This window comes from Phragmites australis, chromosome 1 (genome assembly GCF_958298935.1).
Source record: "Phragmites australis chromosome 1, lpPhrAust1.1, whole genome shotgun sequence".
In the NCBI taxonomy this organism is placed as follows: Eukaryota; Viridiplantae; Streptophyta; class Magnoliopsida; order Poales; family Poaceae; genus Phragmites; species Phragmites australis.
The window spans coordinates 45,328,582-45,339,872 of record NC_084921.1 but is presented as its reverse complement, the minus strand read 5'-3'; the positions used below and the strand labels follow the sequence as shown (position 1 = coordinate 45,339,872).

The 11,291-nt window shown below is 43.4% G+C and overlaps 1 protein-coding gene across 1 annotated transcript; it reads right to left on the bottom strand.

The window, feature by feature from the left end:
• Positions 1 to 6,681: 6,681 nt before the first annotated feature.
• On the bottom strand, positions 6,682 to 11,014 carry LOC133922146 (receptor-like serine/threonine-protein kinase SD1-8). The gene is made up of 6 exons (XM_062367349.1): positions 8,698 to 11,014; positions 8,171 to 8,538; positions 7,873 to 8,083; positions 7,553 to 7,790; positions 7,303 to 7,453; positions 6,682 to 7,152 (listed from the first exon to the last, which is right to left on the bottom strand). The coding sequence occupies exons 1-6, from the start codon at positions 10,001 to 10,003 to the stop codon at positions 6,874 to 6,876; spliced, it is 2,553 nt and encodes an 850-aa protein (XP_062223333.1). The 5' UTR covers positions 10,004 to 11,014; the 3' UTR covers positions 6,682 to 6,873.
• Positions 11,015 to 11,291: the final 277 nt, after the last annotated feature.

The window sequence follows — 11,291 nt, the reverse complement described above, 5'->3', positions numbered from 1 at the left end:
ATATTTGATTTAATTTAATTACGAAAATATATGTATAATTAGTTTTCTAATATAGATTTTGTATTCGGTAAATTAAAAAATATTGCACATTCATTCGATAAAAAATGGTAGTTATGCATACATGTATCCGAATGGTTCATTATATCTTTAATTTTAGTTGAATGTCATTTTGTCGATATTTCTTTATTTAGTTGGTGTAAAAGTGTGTGGAATTTTTTTTATGAAGTGACTTTGTGAGAATACAAAATCTAATTTGTCGAACAATATTGGTTATAAAGCACAAATATCATATAACCTGGCATGAAATTTACATACGTTGATAAACATTACATGGGATATGGGTTTTTCGTCGCTGCACGAATGGATCCTAACCATAAAGAGCTGACAACAAATGTTGGCATATACGGTACGTCTAAAGAATAACCTAATAGCGTGCAGCTACTAAACCTAACATGCCTTATGAAATGAAAATATACCGAGGTACAACAGATGCTCTCTACTGAGTGCACCTAGGATATTTGCCTTTTCTCAGGGCATCAGGACCCTCCACCTTAGCGTGACAGGCCCTCTCCCTCTCTGCTTCGCGTGCTTCAGCTACGGTGTGCTCCTCTGCTGTCTTCCTCATGCGCCCCTTCTCCTGACGCTTCATCCGTAGTTCCTCATGCTGTTGCTCGTACTCCTGACGTTCATAAGCTTTCCTCCTCCACCGCATCTACATGTCAACCCATCGCTTCTAGTGCTCATTTTGCTCCCTGTCCAGCCATTCCATAAAGTTATAGATATGTGGAGAAGACTGGACAAATAAAATAAGAGAGAAGATTAGTAAGACGGTGAATAAAACCGTATGTAAAGTGACACATGAGTGATCTATATTGCTATATCGGTGGGTACTCATACGGTCCATGTCAAGGTGGATCGTACTGGTAGTTAACACACATGAAGAAGCGTCTACCACATGTGTAGTATATGTCCTGAGACTCACAAAGCCTACAAGGGTCATCACAAAAGCACATCGACAGTTTGATTTGTTGAGTTTTTGAGTTGTTATTGCTTTTTTTGAGGTTTTTGATTGTCTTTACCTTTCTTAGGCCTCATGCAATATTTCTTATCTCAAAGTTTTTACTATTCCTTGAGTTTTTTTATCACTTGTATCATCAAGAGGGAGATTGAGAAACCAAGTTAAAATGTGTATTGGTTTATATGTGATTAGTGATTGACAAGGTTGTCAATTTGGTTTGTTGAGTTTTGTATTGTTTGAGATTGGTTTGAGTATTTTGATTATGAACTAACTAGAGTTAAAGTTGGAGAAATATGTTTGCTTAACTCATGGTGTGTAGGTGACAGGTGCAACTTGGTGATCAACGGTGGGCAATCGGAGCTAAACGGGTGCTTGGTGCCGGATGATCAAGAAGGTCGGGTGCAGGTTCAAAAAATCGACGGTAACCGAGCAAAAATCACGTTAACCGACCATCTCGGTCCGGTTCGGTTTCAGAAACCGAACGGTAACCGAATTTGAATTCAAAAAATTCAAAAAAAATTTAAAAACATTCAAAAAAATCTTTAAAAAAGTATACACAATTATAAGACCTTCTGTGAAAAAATTTTAAAAATAATGTCGTTTGCATCATATTCTATAGGGAGGGAGTTTTAAAAAAATGAAAAAAAATTGAAGCATGCGGCTCAGTAATTAACTCATGTTAAGGAAAAGTTTAACATGCAAACACATATTTTTCTTGTGTAAAACGTATCATAAGAGGATCTATAAAATTGATTTCACTTTATTTAGAATTTTATTAATTTCTCTATGATTTTTACAAAGTTCACAAGCATAAAGTGAATATTTTAAGAAACAACATTGTAATTAACTTTTTCATGTCTACTATTATTTTTCCTACATAAATCATAGTATAAATAAACTAATAAAAGTGGTTTCACTAATTTTTGAGGTGTGATGGGTCAGTTGTGAATTAATCTAGTCGTAACACATTTACACAATCCTGCATGTTACAATAACTAATTCATGAGTTCATGTATTTTTAAAAGACATAGGATCATGTAAGAAGACTAACAAAATTAGTTTCATTATTTTTGGATTAGCAAAGAGTAAACTATGCATTTAACTTGGTTTAAAAAATACATTTTCTCACAGAAAATTTGAACTTTTTTATGAGTATAAATACTTTTATCATGTAGATCATGTTACAAGGAAACCAACAAAATTTGTTTCACTTGATTTTAAGCTCAGATGAATTAGTTATTGATTTTACAAGATTGAGATAATTTTTAGGTTTTTTGTTGAACTTCACTGAAAATCGAGAAAACCAAGCGGTTACTGAGAAAACCGAGCGGTTACCAACAATGCGGAAAATTAAAGAAAACCACTTGATAAATCACAAAAACCGCTCGGTAACCGTGGACCGGTTACCGAGCGACTAAAATCGTGATTTTTTCCCCAAATTTCAAATTTTGCCAAATAAATTTTGTCCGAATTTTTTTGAATTTTCGATCGGGTACCACGGTAACCGAGCTTCGGTCAGTTAGCCGAACCCTGGTCGGGTGGAGTCAAAAGTGATCCTAGCTATACACGTGTAGGTCAAGCAAAACATGAAATAAAGGATGGAGATGGCTTGTTGACGAAGTCAAGCGAAAGGAATGTCGATGCAAGTGACAATGCGGGCCGAGAGATCGAGAGCGGGAGAAACTTGTCAGTGATCAGGATCACAAGACGGAGTACACATGTCGATATCAGAGCGCTTGCTTAAGGTGTAAGTGAAAGTGCATCTAACCCCTACGTGTGGTTTTGGTAATTAATGACAATACCTATAGACTAACAATGGTGTTGAGTTTGTTAGCCGGTTGTTCTATAGGTGATATATGGATAAGAGATATGCATGAGCTCTAGGTAAATGGGGAGATTAAAAATACATCAAGATAAATGAGCTCTAGGTGATGCTCGGGTAAGTGATGACAATACCTATGGATTAACAATCATACTGAGAATTGCTATTAGGTTATTCCATAGGAGATGCATAAATGACGAAGTATGGATTCTTTGAGAAATGCCACGAGTTAAAAGAATTACATTAAAAATCATTGAGATTTTAATGATGCTCATAAGAAGAAGAAGAAGCTCAATAAAATTAGCAATAAGCTTGAAGGCTAAGTTACTTGTGGAGATCAAGTAACTAAAGGTATGACTTGTTAATAGAGTTTTATGGACTAACCCATGTGCTATGTGTTTAAGAATGAGTGGGGTTAGGTTCTATATGAAGATTGACAATATGCATGAAGGCTAATAAGTTACTTGTGGAGATTAAGTAACTTAAGGTATAAACGTTGTCATTTAGGTTTTATGGACTAACCCATGTGCTTTGTGCTTGAAAGTGAGTTGGGTTAGGATCTATAAGAAGGCATAAGTTGAATTGAAATCACATATGTCAAGAGTGAAGAACAAAAGTGGACTCCATATATGAAAAAGTGAATTCTCTGAAGATGTCGAATACAAAATGGTTTTCTATGGCAAGACGGTGAAGGGCAAGCAAGACTCGGCTGCGATGGACCATCCGGTGGTGAAGGGCAAGCAAATGGCTTGGCGCCGAAGGACCAAGGCGATGGTGAAGAGCGAGTGAAGCTATGCGCCAATGGACCGTGCAAGGCCATGAGAAGTTATGAGTAATTCGCATCAATCACATGAGGAATTAAGAATAGATGGAGTGAAGATTTTATGGAAGTTAGCAACCCTCAAATGTTTGAAAGTAAGAAGCGGTACTTGAAAGTATTCAAAAGGCTCAAATTGGTTCAAATATGTTTTATCTTTGAAATTGAGTCTATGTATGCCGCACTATTAAGAGGGATGCAACATGAGCTAATTGTCGCGTCTCAGTGCTCAAGAGTTCCCAACCAAACCCAAAGTGAGAGTTTGTTGTTAAGAGTCCGGAGCGGAAAGTGTGAAAGTGTCCAAAATAGTTTTTGGAGTGTTCCTAGTTTGATCCTATGTGTTTTAGGTCATAAATTCAGTTGGGATGTGTAGCCCTCTGAATAAGCTTTTCATAGAGTCTAAAATCGTCGAAATCGGACTCCGGGATCAAAAGTTATCGCCGTTTTTCAGAGGTCAGCTGTGCTGAACCTGGATACTTCGGGTTGGCCGGAGACTCCGGGAGAGTCTCTGCCAGAGGCTCTCGGCTTGGGCTGTTCCAGTTGACCCGAATACTCTAGTGTACTCCGGAGCCTCTGGGTAAGATCAAAAAAGTTGAGTAACGGCTAGTTTTTTGAAGTGGGCTATTTATATCCCCTCACCCCTATTCTTTGGGGTAGCTGAAGGGCACGAAAAGAACATCCTCTAGAGCTAAAAGAACTCCTTCCCACTCCAATCTAGTGTGTGATTTGAGAAGAAAAGAGAGTTGGGTTGTGAGATTGAGTGCATGTGAGCTAAAATCCAATCTTGAGCACTTGAGTTCTTGACAAGAAGTTCTCGAAGCGTTTGTTACTCTTAGAGGTGAAGCCTCCTAGCCGGCTAGGTGTCGCCGGTGAGCTCTCGTGCTTGTGGTGAGCTGCGGGAAAGTTTGTAAAGGGCTCGATTTCGCCTCCGCGAGGGAAGAAATCAAGAGTGGATCGAGGAAAGCGGTTGAAAGGGACCCGACTCGTTGGAGCTTCCTTAACGGAGACGTAGGATTCACGGTGGTAAATCCGAACTTCGGGAAACAAATCTTGTGCCTCCTCTCTTGATTCTTTACTTTTGAGTTCTTGCTCAATTTTTATGCATATTGCTCGATCTACTTGTTTATGTGTATTTGAGTGTAGGTTCTCCGTGGATCTACTTGGAATCATCTCCGGGAACACGACATCACTTGGTTTGAGCTAGAACTCTCTACCCATCCTTTATATTCAGTTTCGGGCTCAGTTCTGTACAGAACCCGGAGAATCCAGACTTTACTGGAGTTTTCGGACCTGTACAACCCGGAGTATCCGGACTACACCGGATAAACAGTATTTTCAGTTGTGTGAACAGTGTTTTCAGCATTTTTCAATTTAAATTTTATTGCATATCTCTTGCTAGTATTGAATAATTTTAGTCACCTTAGGATTGCAATTTCACACTTATTTAGTGTAATTGTGCACTAGTTGAGCCTAGCATATTTAGGTTTTTCACTTGTGAAAAATCCGTTAATTTATATTCTGCTGCAAGTTTAGGTCAACAGTACAAGGGGACGAATTTTTGTAATAATGCCTATTCACCCCCCTCTAGACGACATCATTGTCCTTTCAGTAAGCAAGTTGTGAGTCATGCTTTGAGAAGTGTGCAGAGAGTTTCACGGTTGGACCTCAAAAATATGGGAGGATTAGAGGAGTATGTGATACCACTGTGAAGCTTACGTCGAGACAAAACTAAATCTTGAAGGCACCGCAGTCGTTCGCTGGACAAAACAAGAAGTTGAACAAAAATCCTTGATGGTAGGTGGGAGTATAAAGGTTTTTTTAACCAGCTAGGAAATTTAGAGGTCAAGTTTTATATGTCTATAAATATAGGGGTAGAGCTATGTGAGAGTTAGAACCAACCAATTGAGCCACTTTGCCATTTATTTGAGAGCTTAGTGCTAGAGTTTTAGAGGAGAGAGAGAGAGGTGAGTGCTTAGGCTATGTAATAGGTGAGAGTTTTTGAAAGAAAAATTATTGTAATCCGTCTAAAATAGGGCTGATCTATTTGAGTAATGAAATTTATATTTTTTATATGTTTAAATTCCCCTCCTTTTAGTCTCTCTCTATTGGTCTTTTATAAGTTTGCAAGTTTTCCTTTTTATTATGATTTTCTTGTTAATTTTCGTTTTTGCCTTCGAGTTACGATTTTTCATCCTTGAAAAGTTATTTTTTTTTGCTAGAGACATAAATGTTCATATACTCATGAATTTAAGAGTGTTTTGAATTCACTTATCTCTAGACCATCAACTTAGAGAGTTGTTTCTTTCAGTGATTAGTTTTTTCTTTGTTGTTCGTTCAAGTTTCAAGCTTTTATGCTAAAAACACATGAAATGATCTTGAATAGAGTATATGGTTCATATTACATCCGTGGAGTCATGTTGTTTTGGAATTTTCTTTCTCACTTTGTCTCGCTAAAATTTATATTTATGTTTATACGTTTCTAATGAGCGTTAGATGAATAAGAAATAAATCATCTATTTCAAAAGAAATTTATAAGACGGATTCACTCTTCTAATCGTTGTTCCCCATCCTATAAGATGGAAGTGGAACTCAAGCTGTCGACTTGGCTTGCCCAACCACTGAAAATTGGTAAGGTTTGACTCGTGGATTGTTGATTGTTGAATGGACTAATCTGCACCAGCATCGTCATCTTGTACGTTGCAAACGTGCAATGCGCCGTAGTCAACACCAACAAAAAAAAATAACCAAATCTAATGCGCACACGGTGCCAGTCGGCGACGGCCAGCAACACGGAGAGCGAAGGATGCTACGGCCTACGGCTCGCAACGCGGCAAGTCAGCGACCATACGAATATTAAGATTTGCAGAGAAAGCAACGGCAGAGCCCGACGCTGGAGGCTGTAGGCTGATTCATTCATTTGACCTACGTGAAACTGCTGCGGTCAGCGGAAAATGGCTGTTAAGCCTGACGATTGGAGCTGGTTGAGGCGGTGGGAGAGAGAGTCTCAATAGATATGGCTGTTCATTTATCTTCTATCAAACTTATCTTTAAATAAATCAATTCAAATTCTAACATACCAATAAATATACTAGCTAATATATCATAACCTTTCTAATCTCATGCTAGAGTGTCGAGATTACTGTTCACGACGCGAACAGTAATTCCTGCGATATCAGATGTGATGAACGGATCTAAATGGTACTAATGGGCTGGACATTACACGGTTTCCGCGGTGCCGCTTCGAGTTTGAGAAGAGTCCGTGTCCGATGTGTTCCTCCCAATGTTTACTCCGGGCTCATTTGGTTCAGGAAGTACGGCGTTCTCGCTGGCCAGCATCGTGACAACCGAAGACATCAGGGGTCTGTTCTTTGGCTGCGCCTCGACGCACAGGAGGGCAACCTGTATGCATCGCAGCACCTTGCTGTGGTGAAAGCTGCCACCCAATGCCTCGTCCAGTAATTCCACGCTCCTTCCTTCTTTCCACAGCATCCATGCCTGGAAAATCATCAATATGGTTATTGAAATTTAAGAAGATAAAAAAACAATTGCACCACTCCTGCTTTATTGACACATATTGGCAACTCTAGTGCCAGTTCGTTCCAATAAAAAAGAGAAACAATTGCGCGAAGTCTTGCTGCTACTTACATATCCTAGGAGGTTGAGATCAAGCTCCGGTACGAAGGAGCCTCGATTCCTCGTGCCGGTAACTATCTCTAGCACTAGCACACCGAAGCTGAAGACGTCGGATTTTATCGAAATGATGCCATGCAGCGCATACTCCGGAGACATGTAGCCACTAGAAACAATTGTGTCTCGCAAGTCAGCACGAGGGTCCATTTTCAGAACAAAATACAGTGCACACGAACACGATTGAGGGATAGCGAAGAATACTCACTATGTTCCAACAACATTTCCAGTATATGCTGTGGTCTGATCACCTCCAAACATCCTTGCGATACCAAAGTCTGAAATTTTGGGGATCATGTTTCTGTCCAGCAACACGTTGCTAGCCTTCAAATCTCTGTGGATGATCCTGAACCTTGAATCTTCGTGTAGATATTGTAGACCCCGTGCGATCCCCAAAATGATCTCAAACCGTTTCTGCCATCCTAGCAACCTGCGCTTTCCTTCATCTGCATAATCCATGGAGTGACATAAACCTCATGTATATATAGAAAACTTATTCTGAAGGTGTTTCAGTAAAAATGAACTGACCAAATATGAATGTGTCTAAGCTCTGGTTGTGCATGTACTCGTACACGAGCATCCTCTCATCATCGTCGATACAACAACCAAGTAGCCTCACAAGGTTTCTGTGCTGCAACTTTGCGATCAGCTTTACCTCGTTCATGAACTCCTTGACCCCTTGCATTGATCCCTGGCACAACCTCTTCACAGCTACTTGCTGCCCATCCTCAAGCTTTCCCTGTCATTCATTTGCAGGTCCATTAGATATTACAAGAAGAGGCAGGCTATTTACCAAGTTATTGTTATGTTTTTTTTTAGTTTTTACCTTGTAAACAGGGCCAAATCCACCTGCTCCAATCTTGTTGTGCTCAGCAAAATTATCTGTGACGACCAGGATCACCTCTAGATCAAACAATGGAAGCTCAACATCTTTCTCAGCAGATCTCGTGTCCTCATAGAGATCACCCGATTGTTGATCCCGTACTGGGCTCAACGAAGGCTGGCTCCTGACCCTGTACGGAAGCCCATGATCTCCAGCGCTTGGAGGCAATGACGCCATGTCGTCACTTTGACGTTTCCTTCTCACCTTCTTCATCCAGAAACAACAGCAACCGACCGCTAGCAAAAGTACACCGGGAATAGTCGCGGCGGCGACGATGATCAGCATGCTCTTGTGTGGGCGCCGATGGTTAGCTGGAATCAAGAAGTGGTCAAGCTTGAGGTGAGCAGCCGGTGACCTGCTAAGTCCTGACTAATTAAGATTATAAAAGGATGCCAAAAATGGTAGATTTGTGCCAAATGTTGAACAATGGAACACAAATAAATTCATAACATTTTAGTCTAAATCCTCACGTGTGGCGTTCAGGGCTTCTATCTCCGACTGCGCGAGTCGTATGTACACATCCTGCACGATAATCGGGTACTGCCTCATGTCCAGCAGATCGACGGCCCAGATGACGCACCCGACGCCAAATCCGCCGCTAACGTTCGCGGCGGCGTACGCCCCGCAGCTGCAGTTGCTCAGGCACGCCTGCCTGCACTGGTCGAGCGTCATGCCGGCGTACACCGTCGCGTCCGTGGCCTGCGGCAGCTTCATCCGGTTCACGACCCAGAACCCGTCGCCGCCGTCGCAGCTCAGGTTGGTGCTCCTGACACACCCGCCTGACCAGTCCCGGAGGCTCCACTGCTGCGGCGACCGCGGTGCGAACCCCGGGAGGCAGCTGCACGGCGGGGACTGGTCGGTGTCGCAGTACCCGAACGGCCCGCACTTGGCGTAGAAATCGCATTGGTCGGTCGGGTAGTACCAGAAGTTGCTCCACGCGCCGTTGTTCAACGAGAACCGCTTCAGCTGCCCCGCCGTGCCGTCCACGACTAACCGCGAGAACAGCGACGGGTCGCGGATGAAGTAGCTGTAGTACGTCTCGTCGGGGCTATACACGACTTTGAAAGTGAAGTCCTTTGACCTGAGGTACGGCACGCCGGTCAGTATGTCGCCGTTCCACGGCCCGCTCGTGTAGATCTTCGTCGTGCCCCGGACGAGGAAGAACTGCGGCAGCCCGCCGGCGATCAGCTTGAACGTGTAGTCGCCCGACGAGGGGTCGGTTGGGCTGCTCCACGACGTGATGTTCCTTGTGATGCCGGCCTTGATGTCCACCCCGAGCTTCATGCCCGGGAGCAGCGTGTCCGTCGGGTAGTCGAAGCTCTGCCACGCCACGCTCTTATCAGAACCGCTGCCATCGGAGCTGAGGACGAAGTTACCGCTGTCCAGAAGCTGAGCGGTGGCGCGCGTGGTGATGTTTCTGGTGGGCGCCGCGGACGACCACACAGTATCGTTTTGTCTGTCGAGGATGACAAGTCGGCCACCGGAGGAGAGCTGGAGGACGCCCGGGTAACTGACCACCGGATTCTGGCGGTTGGCGACCCACACGATGGTCGGCCCGGGGATGGTGGCGTACCAAATGCCGAGGTACGTCCTGCCGTCGGCGCCGGACGGGCTGAAGAAGCCGAGCGCATAGACGCCACCGGCTGAGACGAGCGTCTGGTTGCCGGTGATAGACGTGGCCCGGTCAATGGTGTCGGTGGATGTCGAGGGGGTGAAGGGGGTGGCGGCGGCGATGAGGAGGAGGAGGAGACGGAGAGAGAGCATGCGTGCCCTCATCCTCGCTCCCCAACTGGACTCCAAACCAGCCGGTGACCTCTCCTCTCAGGAGTCAGGACATGGCCTTACGGCCGGTCGGGCGTGGTGGTTATCGTGCGAGAAATGATTAAGCAAGCCGGAGCGGCAGCGCGAGTTGCACCAAAACCGTTAGCTCTGAACGGTTGGCCGGTCGCGGGAGAGAGCAGAGTGCAGTGCACTCCTTGTTTCTTACTAGTCGATGAGTGCGACGGCGCGAGAGTGTCAGGCTGTGCGCGCATTTGTTACTCCCAGTCTCCTACAGGCCACGCTCGGGTCGGCAGCCTCTGGAGTCGCAGCAGAAAAACTTTGTCAACGACTCGAAGTTGGCGCAGCTGGTTTTCACGCCAGATCAGACACTGCGCCCGATGCCTGAGCGGCCATGGGCGGCCTTGCGCCGTTGCAGCCTGTTCGAGCCTACCTCAAAGGAAGATGAACAATACAAGACAGGAAGCATATAATCTGAATAAAAATTCAGTGCTGGATGTTTGGATCTAGCTCGGTTCGTAGCTGGAATGCAATCTGCCGACTTGGCCTGCCTATCTACTTCAAAGGGAGTAAGAGTTGACTCGTGAACGGCCAAACGGCCTTATCTATACCATCGTCAATCGTCATACTGTAGATTTTAACGAATCATAATTCAAGTCAAACAGAAATAGTCAAATACCAGCATCCTTGTCGTGTAGCTGACTATTTGAGCCACCTGCACCCATTGGCACAATTTCTTTTTGGAATCTTTTGTGGCAGATGGAAAGTTTGTGACAATTGTGGCAAAACTTGGCAACAAAATATTGTAGACAGTATATACTTCTGAACTCGGGATGGCAGAAAATTTAACTCACCAGAGCTTTTATTACAAACTCAAGCCAGCCAGGTACTGTGTACCTAGGATGTTCATGGGGCCGCTGCATTTTATAAGGAAAATGCTATGCGTACACATCATTAGGATCAACTGTTGCTACAATGCCTCATGCTGCAATACGAGAGTAGTAATGCAGTTTACGTATAGTAGGGTTTATTTTATAATTATGAGTTGCACAAGGAACAAAGGCAATTAGGGCTTTGGAGATCTTAGGTCCTAAATTTGGTCGCAGCAATACTTCTCATTCAAACACACTATGTGCTGATCTTTGACCGAAGAGGCTAAATGAGCATATAATTTGAACTAAATTGTAAGAAATTGGATGCCCTTAAATTGGAAAACAAGGCAGAAACAGTCATAGTTGTCGGAATCTCGATTCTACGACTTTATGATCTAAATTGATTTGATTGA

What these genes read in the sequence shown, in the direction of transcription:
- LOC133922146 (XM_062367349.1), bottom strand. Translation starts at nt 10,003, where the DNA reads ATGAGGGCACGCATGCTCTCTCTCCGTCTCCTCCTCCTCCTCATCGCC. An exon ending in CTTAGACACATTCATATTTG is followed by an intron (nt 7,791 to 7,872) that starts GTCAGTTCATTT and finishes TGGATTATGCAG; the next exon opens with ATGAAGGAAAGCGCAGGTTG. An exon ending in GGAAATGTTGTTGGAACATA is followed by an intron (nt 7,454 to 7,552) that starts GTGAGTATTCTT and finishes AATTGTTTCTAG; the next exon opens with TGGCTACATGTCTCCGGAGT.